Source organism: Lolium rigidum, chromosome 1 (assembly GCF_022539505.1).
Source record: "Lolium rigidum isolate FL_2022 chromosome 1, APGP_CSIRO_Lrig_0.1, whole genome shotgun sequence".
Taxonomy (NCBI): Eukaryota; Viridiplantae; Streptophyta; class Magnoliopsida; order Poales; family Poaceae; genus Lolium; species Lolium rigidum.
This window is the reverse complement of record NC_061508.1, coordinates 187615387-187627132: the sequence shown is the minus strand read 5'-3', so window position 1 is coordinate 187627132 and position 11746 is coordinate 187615387. Positions and strand designations below refer to the sequence as shown.

At 40.5% G+C, this 11746-nt stretch overlaps 1 protein-coding gene and 1 long non-coding RNA gene across 3 annotated transcripts; both read right to left on the bottom strand.

The window, feature by feature from the left end:
- Positions 1-329: 329 nt before the first annotated feature.
- LOC124682839 lies at positions 330-1370 on the bottom strand. Of its 2 annotated transcripts, none has more exons than XM_047217447.1 (7): positions 1267-1370; positions 1102-1157; positions 954-1028; positions 816-875; positions 671-736; positions 481-548; positions 330-369 (listed from the first exon to the last, which is right to left on the bottom strand). In XM_047217447.1, exons 1-6 carry the CDS (start codon positions 1357-1359, stop codon positions 491-493), a joined length of 408 nt encoding a protein of 135 aa, XP_047073403.1. In that variant the 5' UTR covers positions 1360-1370; the 3' UTR covers positions 330-369; positions 481-490. The 2 variants fall into 2 exon arrangements, with proteins under 2 accessions (XP_047073403.1, XP_047073404.1); XM_047217448.1 differs by having other exon boundaries at positions 481-545.
- A 769-nt stretch (positions 1371-2139) lies between these two features.
- Positions 2140-2654, bottom strand: LOC124682838. The gene is made up of 3 exons (XR_006996465.1): positions 2571-2654; positions 2384-2477; positions 2140-2298 (listed from the first exon to the last, which is right to left on the bottom strand). It is a non-coding gene; the product is annotated as an uncharacterized LOC124682838 (long non-coding RNA).
- Positions 2655-11746: the final 9092 nt, after the last annotated feature.

Sequence of the window (11746 nt, the reverse complement as noted above, 5' to 3'; positions counted from 1 at the left end):
ACTTTTCTGCCCGTTGGTATATGGCATGTTATGTTCCCAAAAAAAATAGCAGTAACGACACCTCATTGCACATTAATTTTTGCAGGGATACACATGGTATTACTAATATCGATAGAGAAGTGGTAACCGTTGTCAAAGGAACAATACATGAAGGATTTGGCCTAATACAAAATAAAACAAAAACTGCGAAAAAGAGTTGATGGCTAGTATTTATTCATGCAGTCACTCATTGGATCATTTTGAGTTCTTTTGGATTACAATAGAAGCGACTAAATCTACTAATCTAACTGTTTATGCAAGCAGCAATATCAGTAATTCAAGTAGAATCGACTGCAGTCCTTGGTTGTTGCTTGTGTGGTTGGTGGTGCCCTGCATGTGGTATAACAAATCAGGGTATTAGAAAGGTAATGGGTGTGTGGTCATGTATATGACATACTAACTTTTTTCATAAATCTTCATGAATATGAAAATTAATAATACCTGTGTAAATTTATTGGTTATGTTCCTGTGTATCGTACATGTCTTCTGCAACGTTATTTCCTGAACTGCTGTTCGAGGGTAAAAATGAGAATGGCAAATGAGGTTATTGGGTATTTGATAAGAGAATATGTATGAAAAATGAGACTGGCAAATGGAACATTTGTTATTTGATATGAGGAGAAGTGCATACTCTTGCTTAGGGCGTTTGACGGTCTGAAGATCAAGTTCCCCAGCTCTATGATGTAGACTTTCTCCACTGCGGAATGAATTTTTTTTGCATTGGTGTGGCATGTAGAAATTTGATACTATACTGTAAATATTTCATCTTTTGTTACCTTTCTTTGTTTGTTGGTTCATGCTCTGGGAATTCAAGGCATCTTTTTGCCGCAGAGTTGCTGTTTGGAAGAAACGATATTAAAATTCATGTTGAACTGAAAGAAATCAGGGTGTCATTGTAGACTTGAATTTATTACCTGAGCTTGTCTTTGTCGGATTGTTGAAATGGAGACGTGCTACTATGAAACTCCTGTGGGGTATTGTCATTTGATCTACAAATAGAAAAGTTTTGGTCAGGCGATCTATATAAAGTGGGCAACTTAAATTTTATGTTTGATAGCAAACCTCTCGCTATTTATATTTGGAGATGGGCTGCAAATTATTTCCTGTCCTGTAAAAGCCTGAAAATGTGTATAACGTGAGTATAATATCTAGTGCAGTTCAATGCATAGTGGTATCGTATATGCAAACCCACTTTGTGAATATGCATATAAGAAGAAATAGTCTAACCTTTATGGATGGAGGCAGCTGTGCATTATCAACTGTGAAGCTCTTTTTGATGATATAATTTATAGGGAACTTGGATGCTGAATCTCCTTTCATTACAATATGGAATAATTTGGTTTTACCAATGGCATTATTGAGGATGTTCACATGCTCTGAAGGATCTATTTTCATATTTTGAGAAGTATGGGTGGCATCTCGCTCGACCAAATCTTCAGCAACTGTAGAGAAAGCAATTGCATCTAAGTTGCCTGATTCATCTGCAAGCGTAATAGGAAGCTTGTACCTAGAGTATGCAACAATTTGTTAGAATCATGGTTTGTAGTATAATAAATAAGGAAATGCAGGAATATTTGTTGAGCAAAGATGGTACAGTGGTTTTGGAGATGAATTTGTGCAAAGGCATGTTGGTGTATCTGAACTGCTGTTGTAGCCCTTGTCACACCGATTGCATCCTTTGTAGTACCAATTAGCTGTTGTTACTATAGATTGCACTTTTGCTATGGTACTAAAGCTGGCTCTTTCCTAGACAGAATAAACATACAACAATCAGACCATATTGAAAAGCTCATGTATATAAAAATAATGAGGTAAGTTGTTGTGGACCTGAAAAGATGAAGCTGGCAAAGTTGATATTTCCTTTAGAGTGTAGAGTTTTCCTGCTGCTTCAAGTGGAGATAGGTAAACAACTTTAGGAAGTTGTTGTTGTAGAGTTGGAGTTGCCCATTGATAGCTTTGAAATATTAGTTTGAAAAAATGTCAGCGTGTTTAAATGTGGGAGAAATACTGTAGCCATATAAGTAGGTTTAGGGAAAATAGACCGACCTCTTTCGATAGTTGTTAACTTCAGATGTATCCAAGTCTATATATATTGTAGTTGCAGAGTTTGAAGATATTGTTAGTTTGCCCAAAAAATTCCCCGCAGTGACACCAGCAAAAATCCCAACTACAGTGCCTTCTTGTGACTTTTTAAGTACTGCTTCTTCATCAAAGGCCTCGCCATGCTTGCCCCAAAGACGTATTTCCTGTGTTTGTTCGCTGCATGTGGAATATTATTTTTTAAACAGAGTGGATAGGTTTCTGAAGGTAAATTTGAACTGAGTGTTGTAGCAACAGAAAATACTCTAGGTTTCGAATTTTGATTATCTTGAGTTTATGTTGAGATGTTGGGCTTGCATATTCAAATGGTCCCACGTGACTAATGACTCCAATCATATCTGAAAAAAGAACAGAAAAGGTATGTAAGACACAATCTGATGGGACAGTATGATAATGGTAACTGAAAGGAAAAAAAGATAATCAAATGATACCTTGTAGAGGTCTTGTCATAATATCCATTTCTGGCAGTTTATCAAATGGACAAAACTTGAATGAAAACTTTGGTATATTTGCTCCCCTGGTCTCTAGTTGGTGAACCTTAGTGCTGTTCTTGAATTGTAGCATATAACTCTGATAGTGGTATACGTAGGTTTTGTTTTTGATATCGACAGCCGCAACATCAGTAAACATGTAGACATTTCCTTCAGTGAGTAAGGGGCGGAATTGTTTCTGGAACCTCTTGGGCACACTCAGCTGTGCCATGTTGCCCTGCGGTAAAATAGTATTGGGTTAGTTAATTTAAACAAAGTTATTATGTTTGATACTGGGAATAATATTACAATAGAAATTACATGGTCATCTAAAATAACTCCATCAATGCTGATGAGAGGGTCTGCAAACTTGGATTTGACGTTGATTGCGTCCCATAGCCGTAAGAGGCGTCCAACAACCTTGCAGGTCTGCTGTCCGGGGGTGATGCTTTGAAGTGTTGCAGGGGAGTCCATTCCTACAAAAATCTGCAAGAGAAGGATAGAGGATATTTAAAGTAATATTGGAACATGTATCATGCATGTATGAGTTAGTAAAAAGGAGGATGTAGGTAGAATGCACATGAAGACAGAAAATTCCTTTATTTCAATGTTGTCTATTAATTTGACTGAACACTTCATCATACACTACATTAACTGTGCAATTCTCATAAGAATCTGGACTGTTTTCAATAAGAATCTTCAATCCCTTTGGTGAAGTAACTCTTGAACACGCCACGTATAGTTGACCATGGGAGAATACAGGAGATGGCAAATAGACTCCAACTCTATTAAGTGTTTGCCCTTGACTTTTGTTTACTGTCATTGCATAAGACAGGCGGATGGGAAATTGTCGCCGTTTCAATTTGAAGGGCCATCTGGAGTTACTTGATGTTGTGATAATTCGAGGTATATATACTCTTGAACCTGCAGCTTTTCCTGTTATGATTTCACGTTCAATTACACGATTTGTCAATTGTGTGACAATGAGCCTAGTACCATTGCAAAGGCCCCTTGATGGATCAAGATTGCGCAAAAGCATTATAGGGACTCCAATCTTCAAGCTCAACTTATGGTCAGGAAGCCCGGGCATAGGAATGGTATTAAGAAACTCAGTTGGGTACAACGCCTCTAGAGTGGAATGATTAGCACAGGTATCATCAACTGAATCTGCACTGTAATATGACATTTCGGTAGTTGCTACTTGAGCAATCATCCTGCTATTTATTTCCGATACAACCTCATTTGTAGGTGCTAAGATTGCACGCTCGCAGAAATATGAAGCAGGATTTGTTGGTTGAAAGCCTGAGTTGTAGACGAACAATATGAGCTCATCAAGGTTTTTATGACCAGGGGAGAGAAGTAGAGATTGTGGAATTTCGATAAAAGAACTTTTGGGTTCGTTTGGAATAGGAACAAAAGGTTCTGTTCCATTTCCTACCCTGAGAAGCCATTCAGCAAAATTACTTAGGTCTTCTTTATCGCTGTTGGAGAGAGTTCCTGACTTCAGCCTCATATTTTCATTTAACTGCAATAATGTACATTTTTTCCACAAATATGAATTAACAATACATGATCGCAAAATCTGTTGTTTTGTTGCATTTTGTATCACTGGAAGGGTCTGCCGAAAATCTCCACCAAGGACTACAGTCATACCTCCAAATTGATTGTTCTCAGAACTTTGCCTTGTTTCTGACAGAATATCTCTAAGAGTACGGTCCAATGCCTCAAAACAATACCTATGATTAACAGGCGCCTCATCCCAAATAATAAGAGAAGTTTGTTGGATAAGTTCAGCCAAGTGTGTGTTTTTTTTAATACTACACATGGAAGTCTGAGTAATATCCAATGGAATCTTAAAACGGGAATGGCAAGTTCTGCCCCCTGGTAATAGTAGGGACGCAATTCCTGATGATGCTACTGCTAAAGCTATTTTTCCTTTACTCCTTACAGAATTGAGCAAGGTAGTCCATAAGAATATTTTCCCAGTTCCTCCATATCCATAAACAAAAAATGTTTGGCCTTCATCATTCATTACAGAATTAAGAATAGCATTATAAACAGTTTTCTGGTTGTCATTTAGTCTTGCAATATTCTCTGTTGCAGCTGCAGTCATATCAACTATATCATAACGAAGTTCATCGTGCAGGAGTCTATTTTCATGTGATATATTGCCAACATCGTCTGGTAGTGGCAAATTAAAATGGGATAAGCAATATCCTGCATCTCTTAGCATTTTATCCAATTCACTGAGAAGATAAGATGAAGCATACATATTTGCTAATGGGTTCTTCACTTGACTATGGGTGTGATTCAATCGGTGTTGTGCATCTTCAGACATTTGTGGTGCATATTCATCGAAAAGTTTTCTAGGATTAGTTATCTGACAGAAGAGCAACATTGTAACAAACAACTGGCGTAACTGAAATGGCATGGCCCATTGAGTTGCATCTTTCAACGCAGAGGACCATTCTTGGTCATCACCAAGGAGACCTAAAGCCTCACATGCAGCACGGAATGTAGGATATTCATGGCCAGAAATAGTTCTGATTTCAGCAAATGAAGTTGGTCCTTTGACAATGTGAAGCAACATTCGCAAATAGTAAGGTTCTCCTTGGGAAGGGTTTACATGAGCAATTCTGCCAATTTTCTTTTGAAAACCACGACGACAATCCCAATATTTTCCATTCGGGTGCCATGTAAAATTTTCAGGAAATTCTATATATGTATACTGTCTAGCAATAGGTTGATCCACATTAGCTTGTAACCATGCAGTTAACTTAGTTGTCACATTCTTAGGATTTTGAATGACTTCTTCGAGATTGTCATCTTCTGAGTAAATAACATTGTTCTCAAATGGTAGATGAACAGGGAGTCTTTCAACAGAAATGCTTGTATAGTGAATAGCATATTCTTTCAAACGCCAATCAGCCTCATGTGGTGTGACATAGCGACATTCTAGATAATTATCTATTTCATTTAGTGTTTCACTTGATGGGTCCGATGATGCAGAATTCGGATGGATTTTAGTTTTGACACAATCAAATCCTTTTGTTACATACTTGAACAAATATTTGTGCATACCATCATGATTAACCGTCTCTACATTTATATGAGCTTGATATTTAACCACCAAGTCCACATTGTGAGGAACGACAAATCTGTTATCAACTTCAACCCCATTTCTAGTGGCAGTAATGCTATTGTTTGGCCGAGCATATTGTGTGAAACCATTCTCTAATACTGTGGTTTTCTCACAGAAATCTTTAGGGTAGAATTTTGTGCATTTTCCTTCAGACATGCATGGGGAATTAGGGTTTAGACATCCACAAGGACCGTGTATCATGAATGTAGACACTGCATCATATCCTACCGGATCCTTTTCCGGGTCTGGCAGCTGAGCTGAAATATAGTAGTCTATCTGTTGTGCATTTAAGGGCTCATCTTTAGCTAACCATATGATAATATGTACATGAGGGAGGCCACGTTTCTGAAATTCAACTGTGTAGATAACTACAGAAAGAGACTTTTGTTTAGGAATATGGTAATATTAGACTAAGGTAACGGAAATAAAATTATTGATTGAACGAATGCTAAGATTACCTGCGTTTATGGGTCCAAAGAATTCATTTTTTTTAATATCATCCATTAACATATCAAGCTTCATTTTGAAAACCCTGTTGACAATGTCTGGACGGTCAGAAGGTTGTTGCCCTGGGATTGATGATAGAGCCTCTGATACTTCAGGCCAGGCAGTATTTGAAGTGAACGTGACAAAGAGATCTGGGAAACCAAATTTTCTACAAATAGCTATGGAGTCTTGATAGTTTTGGTACATATAGCGAGGGCCCCCAGTAAATGAAGATGGTAATATAATCCTCTGACCAACGGAAGAACCGGAGGTATTACCTCTTTGGACAGAATTTGCCAAGGCATTGTATGGTGACGATCTGTACTTTTTCTGAAAACCGGGAGTGCGATAGAATGCAATACGAAACTCTTCGACACAACAATAACCATCAACAAAATAAGCCTGTGTTAATCTTTTGCCTTTTAACGGTGTGTTGAAATCACCCGGTCTATCATGTAATCTATATGCATAGTACTCTAGCATAGTCACTTTCTTACGTTGCATATTTGAACTTCCTGTTGTGAGACGGTACATGATGTCATCATGGTAACCAATCTCTCCATACGGGAACAACAGAGGATATTGCATAGCCATGAATCTGCAATGTTTTTCATTTATCCGTTGTAGCCCTGATGAACGGTTATCTACTATTATATCCCTCCCAACATCTGTTATCCCAATGTCACCAACAACCAACCCTACCACCTCAGATGTAACTGGAGCACTATAGATATCTCCATGTGCATCAGGTTTGCCATATAATCTGATGAAGAATTGATCAGGAGCATCTGGAGATAACTTTTCACGTGCTGTTCTAAAAAGTTGAACGACGGGATTATGGGTATCTAGCATTGTTATGAGGGCCTTGACAATGTCTTCACTCGCATTGAAAGAAGGGCGAGAAGTTGAAGTGCGAGTGGATGTGCCAGCGGATGAAGTTATATTGATACGGTTTCTAACCTCATGCTCTGTATCATAGATGTACAATTGTGCATATTCTGGTCTCTGGCCCTGGGGAGGTGGCATCAAAGAACCAAAACGATGGCAGACTGTACCACTAACCTTGAAGACATATGGTGCCCGCCCATTATTTATAGAGTCAATAACTTTAGCGCCCATTGAGGTCATTGCAAACATGGTATTATACTGTCGAATATGGTCAAAGAAATGTTTCAAAAGAGTGTTGTCCTGCGAGGTTAATAAATCCAACAATGGTTGAGGAGGAGGATCATATGGGGGCAGGTAGATCTTCCCTCCTTTACAACATAGGTTATAAGTTGGATCAGATGTATTTCTCTCTCTTCGTAGACGTTCTTCATACCAAAATAGAGCACCACAATGTTTGCATGAATGTGTTGGGCCCCCAAGGTTTAACGATTGAAAGATAGTTCCTGAAAGGTTTAATGTTGTCTGGTTTTATTTTTTCTATAAGGAGACCTTTATGCGAGATGTACTAACGGGAACATGAAAAAGCTTACGGTTGTGGGTAAAGCTCAAAGGTGGCGTTATTAGAACTCGTGCAGATGATTCCTCATTTAATCTTTGACGCACTGAACGTTCTTGAGTAGACGCTGTGGTGTGTTCGATATACAGGTATAAATTAAATAAGTAAATATATATGGCAGGCAGTATAACAGAATATTTCAAGAAACATATTGACCCTCACCAACCTCTAGTCCTAAGCTGCATACGCCGTTGCCGGTTATCCGAAGAAAAAGAAGGGTGTAGGGTAGGAGTGACTGCAGGCTGAGAACTACGGCGTGGGCGACCACGACCACGACCACGACCACGCGAAACGGAATGGCTAGCAGGTTGAATATTTTCAGAGCTATCCATATTTTGCGAACAGATACATGCTTATTTAAAAGAAGCAAGACAGATGCATTCTAGTGAGTATAACCAATCAACTGACGCTCGGCAATGTAAATTTGAAATTAAGAGGAGGAGATAACAGTACGCGTACCAATGGAAGAATGCACTGCGAATGATGAACATATGTATAAATCAATCCAAAATGAATTCCAAGAAAACGGTACGGTCTGGCGTAGCAGCGGAAATCTGGAGGCCTGACAAATTCCGTACGCGGGGATGAATCTGCAGGTTGTATATTTTCAGAGCTATCCATCTTTTGGGAGCAGATACATGTCAATTAAACAGAAGCAGCATATAGCAGAACTCTTTCTTACGCAATTTCGGTTTCGCACAGTTCATAGGTTACTACGATTTTGATGGTAAGAAACTGATTTCATATGTGCAGCATCTCTTTTATTAGGCAATTTGAATGACTGGGAGGTGCTCGATAAAATGAATCAACCAGGCAGGTATACAATTAGTTGCTGGAGGGCGGTGTCCTGTTGAGTTTTGAGGCCACATAGTTCAAGCCGTATGTTGTTGCATATTGTGGCTGTTTTGGCTGGGCAAGTTTTTTTGCAGTACATGCATTGTGCACTGTCCAGCATCGCACCAACACAGGGCTAATGTATGGCTTAAGGGGTACCTACTAATCTTTCATTTATTCCTGCTATGTGTATGCAACAGTCTATTTCAGCTAAGTCACTATTGTCACTGCCATTTTCTGAACTACAAAGCAGATAACATGGAAACCTGTAATTCCAAATGATTTTTTCCGGTGTTTAAACGACTAAGCAAAATGCTAAAACTACTAACCTACCAGTTATGTGCTTCCCACTATATGACTGCTAACATACGGTTGTATTATTTTCTTCCTGTAATAATGTCAGCTGGCGTTTTATCAGTTATTGTACATATACTCTGTGGTAATGTAGGTGATGCTCAAGCTGTTGACCTATGGAACATGGTGTTGTAGATATAGTTACATCCGAAGATCTAGAGTGGTACCTGTCTATCTATGCGAAAAACTGTGCACTACATGTGTATGGTAAATTGATAATCCCGTCAGTCCAATTTTGGAGCACCATTGTTTCAGGTAGTGTTTGAAAGTTGAGCAAATGATGAACCATACTCAAGTAAGCTTCTAGGCTGTAAGTTTCCTTGCTTCCTACTATTTTTTTTATTGTAATATGCTTTATTATTGTTCATATGAAATGTGCAATATAAGCTGTAGGTTGGGCAAATTGAGAAACTCAAAGGACACTATTTGAGAAACAATGACTTAGCTGGTGGAAATGAAAATGTAGCCTGCTAATTGCAGGATTGCCATACTGTATGCTTTACTTCAGTTTTCTTCCAAAAAATATTCCAAAAAATATAAGCAATTTCCCTCTTTCGTAAGTTAAGTGATGCATCAGTATGGGGATTCAGCATATTGCAGGCTTTAGTGTAGACTGAACTTATAACAGCAACAAACATGTCACTCTTTTGTTATAATAGAATATAATATTATGATTAATAACTATAAAACTTTGTATCTTCAATGATTGTATGAATAATACTTACTAGTGTCTTATTTTTCTTAGTGTTCCAGTGGAGCGAGTGTATTCACTTGCTCTTTGTATGAAATCTATACAGTTAGATATATGTTTGCTTTCCTTCTGTAACCATGGAGGGACGCAATGAGCATGTGTAGTCCAACTAACTAAAAGATATATGTTTGCTTTACTTCTGTAACCATGGAGGGACCCAATGAGCATGTGTAGTTCAACTAACTAAAAGGCAATCTGAATCTGCACCTAATTCAAAAAAAAAATTCATAACTCGGATCAAAAAAATTGTGTTCGACCACTCTTTGTAAATAATGCTCTGGTATCCCTCAAAAGTTTCATAAATATTTTAAGGACAGACATGTTTTTATATGTGTGCCGCAGCAATACCGGCGGGGTATCATCTTTTGGGAACAGATACATGTAAATTAAAAAGAAGCAGCACAGAAGTTGGACTGAGCATAACAAATGAATTGACGGTGAACAAATGTAAATTTTAAACAAAGAGGAGGAGATCACATTAGGCGTACCAGTTGAAGAATGCAGTGTACAGTGTGGATAATGAACAGCTGAACAAATTAATCCGAAATCAATTCCAAGAAAACCGTACGGCCTGGGGTACCAGCGGAAATCCGGAGGCGGGACAACTTCCGTAGGCGGAGATGAACCTGGTAAATTGTTAAATTCGTATGAGGGATTTAGGGATTCTAGAGAAGGAAGGATGAAGAATAATGGAGAGGGGTACCAACCGGCGTTCGAGCAGGTGCCCGTGTTGGCTGCAGCTGCGTAGTTTGGCCGGTTCGTTGTGGGGGTGGACAGCACCATCGCGTGGCTTTAAGACGGCGGCGGTGGAAGAAAATTTCGGAGCAGTTTCTACTGCCTTGAAGACGGATTTATTGCGTTTAATGGGAGGAGATTGGCATGAGAGCAGAGCCGTTGGGCTTGCGAGCGGGGGCGATCGAAGAAGCCGAAGGGAAGCGGAGTGGGGCGAGCGTTGGCGATGGACAAACGGAGGAGGAGCCATGGTGGGGTGAGATGGATGGGGAGAGATCGATGGGGAGACGACGAAGAGGAAGAGAGGTGGGCGTCCCATGGGCCGGCGTCGGGCCATCTGGCGATGAAGGCCACCAGAGACGGATGTCGATGGGGAGAGCATCCGCGCGCCGGCGCGCGTGGGGAAGCCTCGGTTCGGGCGTGGAGGGAGGCGGAGTGGGGCGACCGGGCGAGCGTTGGCGATGAAGGCCACCAGAGATCGATGTCCGGGGCGAGGATCGAAGCGCGTGGGTCAGCCTCCGTTCGGGCGTGGCGTCTGGAGAGGGAAGGGTCCGCGCGCGTGGTCTGACTCCGTTCGGGCCTGGAGGTTGGACAGCAAGGCCCACGGGGCGTGTCGGTCTGGACGTCCGTTCGGAGGTGCCGTGTGGAGAGGAAGGGGAACCGGCCGTGTCGGGAGGCGTTGGTCCGGCAACAAACTTAACCCAGTGACGTGGCTCAATGTGAGGGCAGGAAATTGGGACCATCTATTAAGAAAGAGAAGATTACCATAATCATGTAGGGCAACACATATGGCACTATGAACTATGAAGAACATGGGAGAAATAGATCAAGCTACTGCCACAAACCCGTAGTCCAGAGGTAGACTACTCACCCTTGATCATGGTGATGATGATGAAGACGTTGGTGACATAGGCATCCCCAATGGGCCTGCCGAAGATGGTACCCGGGGTTTTACTAAAGGCCCACGACCCGAAGATTATAAAGCTCGGAAGCCCAGTTAGGAGAGAGTTTGGAAAGATAGAATTGTATTAGGAATATTGACTTGTAACTACTATGGGACGGACTCAGATTGTCTCCCGAACTCTGTAACTTGTGTATCACGAAACCCTCGGCTCCGCCTCCTATATAAGGGGGGGTCGAGGGACGAAGAGAGGATCGATTTCATTGTCAACACAACCCTAGTTTTCAAATAGTCGAGCACTTTTCCGGCTGAAACCCTCGAGATCTACTTGCCCTCTACTTCCAACTAAACCCCAGTCTACAATTTGTAGACATTGACAAGTTAATCCCTTGTCAATTGGCGCCATCTGTGGGGATTAGAGGCGACAAGGAGC